The sequence below is a fragment of the Onychomys torridus genome, chromosome 2 (assembly GCF_903995425.1).
Source record: "Onychomys torridus chromosome 2, mOncTor1.1, whole genome shotgun sequence".
In the NCBI taxonomy this organism is placed as follows: domain Eukaryota; kingdom Metazoa; phylum Chordata; class Mammalia; order Rodentia; family Cricetidae; genus Onychomys; species Onychomys torridus.
The window spans coordinates 122,894,595-122,901,001 of record NC_050444.1 but is presented as its reverse complement, the minus strand read 5'-3'; the positions used below and the strand labels follow the sequence as shown (position 1 = coordinate 122,901,001).

General features: G+C 48.9%; 1 protein-coding gene across 1 annotated transcript; it reads left to right on the top strand.

Moving 5' to 3' along the window:
• Positions 1–396: 396 nt before the first annotated feature.
• LOC118578377 (sodium- and chloride-dependent creatine transporter 1-like) lies at positions 397–2,304 on the top strand. Its single transcript, XM_036179274.1, has one exon. The coding sequence runs from the start codon at positions 397–399 to the stop codon at positions 2,302–2,304; it is 1,908 nt and encodes a 635-aa protein (XP_036035167.1).
• The last annotated feature ends 4,103 nt before the right edge of the window (positions 2,305–6,407 follow it).

Here is a 6,407-nt window from a genome sequence, read left to right as displayed (position 1 = left end):
GGGGATCAGAGAACAGAGCCAGCCACTAAATTAGACATAGAGGCCAGGCAGTGGTGGCACACACTTTTAATCTCAGGATTTGGGATCTCCTGTCTTTGCTTGGGAAGGACACATGCCTTTAATCCCAGGAAGTGATAGCAGGAAGCAGAAAGGTATGTAAGGCATGAGGACCAGGAACTAAAGGCTTTTAAGCAATTCATCTGAGACCCTTGGGGATGAGGATTCAGTCTTGCATTCTGAGTAAACAGGAACTCCTGCTTTTGAGGCTGAGGATTTCATAGAGGTGAGATTGTGGTGCTTTTGGGGGGGTCCTCTCTCCAGGTACAGCCAGAGCCCCTTGCCTGCCTGCCACCCTGGAGGCACCACTACCCCGCCAGCGTCGGGGGCCCAGGGACCATGGTGAAAAAGAGCATTGAGAAAGGTGTCTGTAGCATGTCTGGTGACGAAAAGAAGGGTCCTCTCATCGTGTCCAGACCTGACGGTGCTCCAGCCAAGGGCGATGGCCCCGCCAGCCTTGGGGCGCCTGGCGGCCGCCTTACCATACCACCTCGAGAGACCTGGACACGGCAGATGGACTTCATCATGTCATGCGTGGGCTTCGCTGTGGGCCTGGGTAACGTGTGGCGCTTCCCCTACCTATGCTACAAGAATGGTGGAGGTGTGTTCCTTATTCCCTACATCCTGTTCGTGGTGGTTGGAGGAATCCCCATTTTCCTCCTGGAAATCTCACTGGGCCAGTTCATGAAGGCTGGCAGTATCAACGTCTGGAACATCTGTCCCCTATTCAAAGGCCTGGGCTATGCCTCCATGGTGATTGTCTTCTTCTGCAACACCTACTACATCATGGTGTTGGCCTGGGGCTTCTATTACCTGGTCAAGTCATTCACCACCACTTTGCCCTGGGCCACGTGTGGCCACACCTGGAACACTCCTGACTGTGTGGAGATCTTTCGCCGTGAAGACTGTGCCAATGCCAGCCTGGCCAACCTTACGTGTGACCAGCTTGCTGACCGTCGGTCCCCTGTCATCGAGTTCTGGGAGAACAAAGTCTTGAGACTCTCTGCGGGGCTGGAGGTGCCAGGGTCCCTCAACTGGGAGGTGACCCTATGCCTGCTGGCCTGCTGGGTGCTGGTCTACTTCTGTGTGTGGAAGGGGGTCAGGTCAACAGGAAAGATTGTGTACTTCACCGCTACGTTCCCCTATGTGGTCCTTGTCCTGCTGCTGGTGCGGGGGGCGCTGCTGCCGGGAGCCCTGGATGGCATCATCTACTATCTCAAGCCTGACTGGTCCAAGCTGGGGTCCCCTCAGGTATGGATAGATGCCGGGACCCAGGTTTTCTTCTCTTACGCCATCGGCCTGGGGGCCCTCACAGCCCTAGGCAGCTACAATCGCTTTAACAACAACTGCTACAAGGATGCCATCCTCCTGGCACTCATCAACAGTGGGACCAGCTTCTTTGCTGGTTTTGTGGTCTTCTCCATCCTGGGCTTTATGGCCACAGAGCAGGGTGTGCATATCTCCAAGGTGGCAGAATCAGGGCCTGGCCTGGCCTTCATTGCCTACCCACGGGCTGTCGCACTGATGCCTGTGGCCCCACTCTGGGCTGCCTTGTTCTTCTTCATGCTGCTGCTGCTCGGTCTGGACAGCCAGTTTGTAGGTGTGGAGGGCTTCATCACCGGGCTCCTGGATCTCCTCCCGGCCTCCTGCTACTTCCGTTTCCAAAGGGAGATCTCCGTGGCACTCTGCTGTGTCCTCTGCTTGGTCATCGATCTCTCCATGGTGACCGATGGTGGGATGTACGTCTTCCAGCTGTTTGACTACTACTCGGCTAGTGGCACTACCCTGCTTTGGCAAGCCTTTTGGGAGTGTGTGGTGGTGGCTTGGGTTTATGGAGCTGACCGCTTCATGGATGACATTGCCTGTATGATTGGTTACCGGCCTTGCCCCTGGATGAAATGGTGCTGGTCCTCCTTCACCCCACTGGTCTGCATGGGCATCTTCATCTTCAACGTTGTATACTACGAGCCGCTGGTCTACAACAATACCTACGTGTACCCATGGTGGGGCGAAGCCATAGGCTGGGCCTTTGCCCTCTCTTCCATGCTGTGTGTACCCCTCCACCTCCTGGGCTGTCTCCTCAGGGCAAAAGGAACCATGGCAGAGCGCTGGCAGCAGCTGACCCAGCCTATCTGGGGCCTCCACCACTTGGAACACAGAGCTCAGGATGCAGATGTCATGGACCTCACCACCCTGACTCCAGTGTCCGAGCGCAGCGAGGTCGTCGAGGTGGAGAGTGTCCTGTGACAGGCACCCCCAGCTCACATCACCAGCTCATCCTTTGGCAGTCATAACAGCCCCTGCTTTAGCCTCTACCCATCCTGCCAAGTTTGGGGGTCTGCCTGGGCGGGAGAGGGGAGGAAGCACCATGAATGCTAACAAAAATAACTTTTTCCATTTTTAATAAAATGCCAAAAACATCACCCTCCCACCCCCAAATCTTGGTGAAGAAGAACGGAACCTGTTGTATTTTGTATTGCAAACTTGGTACTGGCTGTGAGACACGATTCTGCCACAGATACAATTGATAGTGCTCCAAACCACAGAGGAGGCACACACACACAAAATTCTGCAGGGAACCATTGACCATGCCTAACAACGACTTTGAAATCTCCAGAAAAATGATAGGATCCCACAATGATGATTCCAAGTGGACTATGATAAAGCTATTAAGCTGATTAACACCACCCAGAGATCGGCTTTGGACTATAAACTGCTCAGAAGAATTTCGAGATGGCTAGCTGAGATTCCCCACAACCATGATTTCATCAGGATGATGATAATACCACTAAGAATGGCAAACACTATCCAAAGATTGGCTTTGGACTACAAACTGCTCAGGACAATTTTGAGATGGCTAGATGAGATGATCCAGCCTCACAGACCTACTTGAGCAAGGACTTGAGACAAGCCCTGCATTTTCCCATTATGCAGAGACTGGACAAGAAATGATACAGCTACCTCTCCCAGGACTTGACAATTAACCCAAAATTACTCTTTTCAGGATCCCCTAAAGATGCCTTTGCCCCCAGACAGCAGGGAGTAATTTTAAGAACATAAGGCACACATTCCTAAGAGGTAGGGTGGGTGGTTTTTGGTCGTTCAATGGGTTTTGGATAATTGTCATTGTTTAGGATGGTTGGTTACAAGTTGTTATTGTTAATGGTCAAGAAAAAGGCTAAACAAAGGAGATTAGATTTAAGGTTCTTGTTTGAAAAAAAAAGAGGATATAGATAAAAGGTAGATTATTGAATCTACTCTAAAAAAGATACAGAAATGATAGAATAAGAGTAGATTATTGCATCTACTCTGAAAAGAAAAAGGAGGATATAGGTATGATAAGATAAAAAGGTAGATTATTGAGTCTACTTTTAGAAAGCAACTACTAGTTTTAAATATTTTACATTGGATTGGATTTTTATATATTGGATACAAATTTTGTATTGGACTCACCAAAATAAAATAAATAATACTTTTTTTGGTCTGAATTTGTGAAATGCTAATGGACTGGACATTGTTAATGTAATTCTTGGCTGTATATATTGTATATACTTATTGTACTTGTATATAGTTGTATTTATATCATATATATATTGTATATAAGTTTTCTTTTATTAGTTATAATTTTGTTTTGTTTTGTTTTTTTGAGACAGGGTTTCTCTGTGTAGTTTTGGATCCTGTCTTGGAACTCACTCTGTAGCCCAGGCTGGCCACAAACTCACAGAGATCTGTCTGCCTCTGCCTCCCAAGTGCTGGGGTTAAAGGTATAAGCCACCACCACCACCCAGCAGTTATAAATTTTTTTTTAAATTTTAGACAAAAAAAAAATGGGAAATGTGGTGATATTTTATTTGTGCTTTAACAAATAAAACTTATCTGGGGATCAGAGAACAGAGCCAGCCACTAAATTAGACATAGAGGCCAGGCAGTGGTGGCACACACCTTTAGTCCTATCACTTGGAGACAGCGATCCATCTGGATCTCTGTGAGTTCAAAGCCACACTGGAAACAGAGCCAGGCAGTGGTGGCACACACCTTTAATCTCAGGAAGTGATGGCATTAAAGATTAAGCAGTTCATCTGAGACCCTCAGGGGTGAGGACTCAGAGGCTTTCAGTCTGAGGATTCATGGAAACAGGATCAGCTGAGGAGTTGGTGAGGTGAGGTTGACTGTGCCTTGTTCTGTTTCTCTGACCTTTCAGCCTTCACCCCAATATCTGGCTCTGGCTTTTTTCTATTAATAAGACCTTTTAAGATTTGAGTTACAGATGAGGGATGAGAATATATGGGCTCTAGGGCAGCATCTAAAGAGAATGATGGACAGAGACTTGACTGATCCTTGAAGCAATAAATACCTCCTAGACCAAGAAGAAAGGGCACTTTTTGGTTGTTTGAATCTGAGAAGTATGGCTTCGAGGAGCAAGAGAGAAAAGAGCAAAAGTGGAATTTCACGTCACCGAAGTCATCTAACGGGCGACGACTCCCAGTTTGCAGGAAGCCATTCCAGATTTAGCCCTGAAAGTCCTTCTCTTAGGTACGCTGTTCTTAGACCAAATGGGGTGTTTGGTCACCTGGAGTCAGTGGTACTGGGAGAGCCATATGCAGCAGTGAGTGTAGTGTGCCCATGGAACATTGGTCACAGGAACTGAGATTGGAGGAACACTGGGAGCTGCGACCAGAGCTGTTCTGCTGGGCGGTAGAGGCTAAGGCTAGGCTGTGAGAGTTGAAGGCTAAGGGCCAAGGAGCAGGAAGCAATGGAGGGTTCCCCGAGGAGTCCCAGAGTCCCTTGGAGTGTCCGCTGTTGGGAAATTCAGGGTCGGAGGGCATTTTGTTGATTTTTTTTTCAGAAAGGGAGGACCTTGAGCAAATTTCTAGGCATCCAGAAGGCAAAGGTAAGACAGCAAGGTTGAATGTTAGAGGGAAGAGGGCCTTGCTACAGAGTTGGACTCCGGGAGAAGGAGCTAACGGTAACAAGTAGGTGGATTGAGGTGGGATAGTATTTTAAGTGGAGAAATCTAAAGGAGAAAAAGGAGGGAGAGAGGGAGAGGAGGACTTCAAGGGCCAGCCCCCCAGCTACACAGCAAGCTACCGAGTAAGAATGAAAGTGAGGTCACAGAAGTGAGAAAAGGAAAAAGTGCAGAAGCAAAAGATAGACGGGGATCATTTAAGTTAAGGAAAACTGACAAGAAACAAGCCACGCTAAGGCCGGACATTTATCAGTAAGAATGGGCCTCCCCATACGATTTGTTAGGGAGCTGGGTGGCGGCCCCCTAAAAGAGTAAAGAGTAAAAAACCAACAAGAAGAAGCCTGGATACAGATGTCCACTGTCTTGCACCAGGAGAGAAAGCTTAGGGACACTTACGGTGTTGCCTCTGTTAGCTTTAAAACATTGGTCAGTGTGTGTACTGGAGATGGATGACAGGAACTAGGGGAGGCACCCCTGTATGAGCAGACTGCCAGCTTATGTCTGTCAAGGAAGAACCCCACCTTGCCATTTTCTCCAGCAGTCCTTGGGGAACTAGGCACAGAAACAAAGCACCTGAAGCAGGTGAGGCAGGAGAAGGAGGCGCCTGGTGAGGAGGCTGAGGGGGGAGCACATCTTAGACAAACCAACCCTGGGCTGAGTAACAAGGAAGGAGCTGGAAGGGCGTTGATAATTGGAGGTAATGAGGAATCCAAGGCAAAGAATAGACCGGTATTTCCTCATGACAAATGGCCCCAGGGGCAGGACTTCTGGGTTGCTTGGCCTTGAACAAGCCATTTACTGTTGGAAACTTTGGTTCTTCCCGACTCCCAGTAAGATTCCATAACTACTGTGGCCTCCCAAGCCGATCGATGTGTGACTGTACAAACCAGTATGTCCTGGACTCTTGAGCCTCTGGGCAAAGCACTTTCTGTACTTTTCCTCCTGAGTCAGTGTGAATCATTTTCTGTTCAGAAGGAAGGAGCCCTGGGGAACAAGACAAGAGATTTCAATTTGGCAAGGCCAGGTGCCAAGCTGGAGTTCCAGCCATCAGCTCCAAATTCCCATTCTTATTACTCTGCCTAAGGGGTCTCAGGAAATATTAACCACCACTGGCTGACCTTGGACAAGCTATGGAAACCATTTGCAAGCCAGGTCAACTCCACTGCCCGTGGAAGGCATGTTGCTGGAGCCCAGGGTGGCCATGCAGAAGCAGGAACAGAATGGTGGCAGGGGTAAAGGTACACTCGGAAACGGTTATTCCTGGAAAGGCCGTGGCCTCAGGCTGGGTTTTCCAGAAGCAGTGGCCAGCAGGGGTTCTTGTTCTAGGGCTGTATGAGGGTGATGCTTGCTTTGGGAAGTTGGGGGTGGGGAGCGGAAGCAGGCT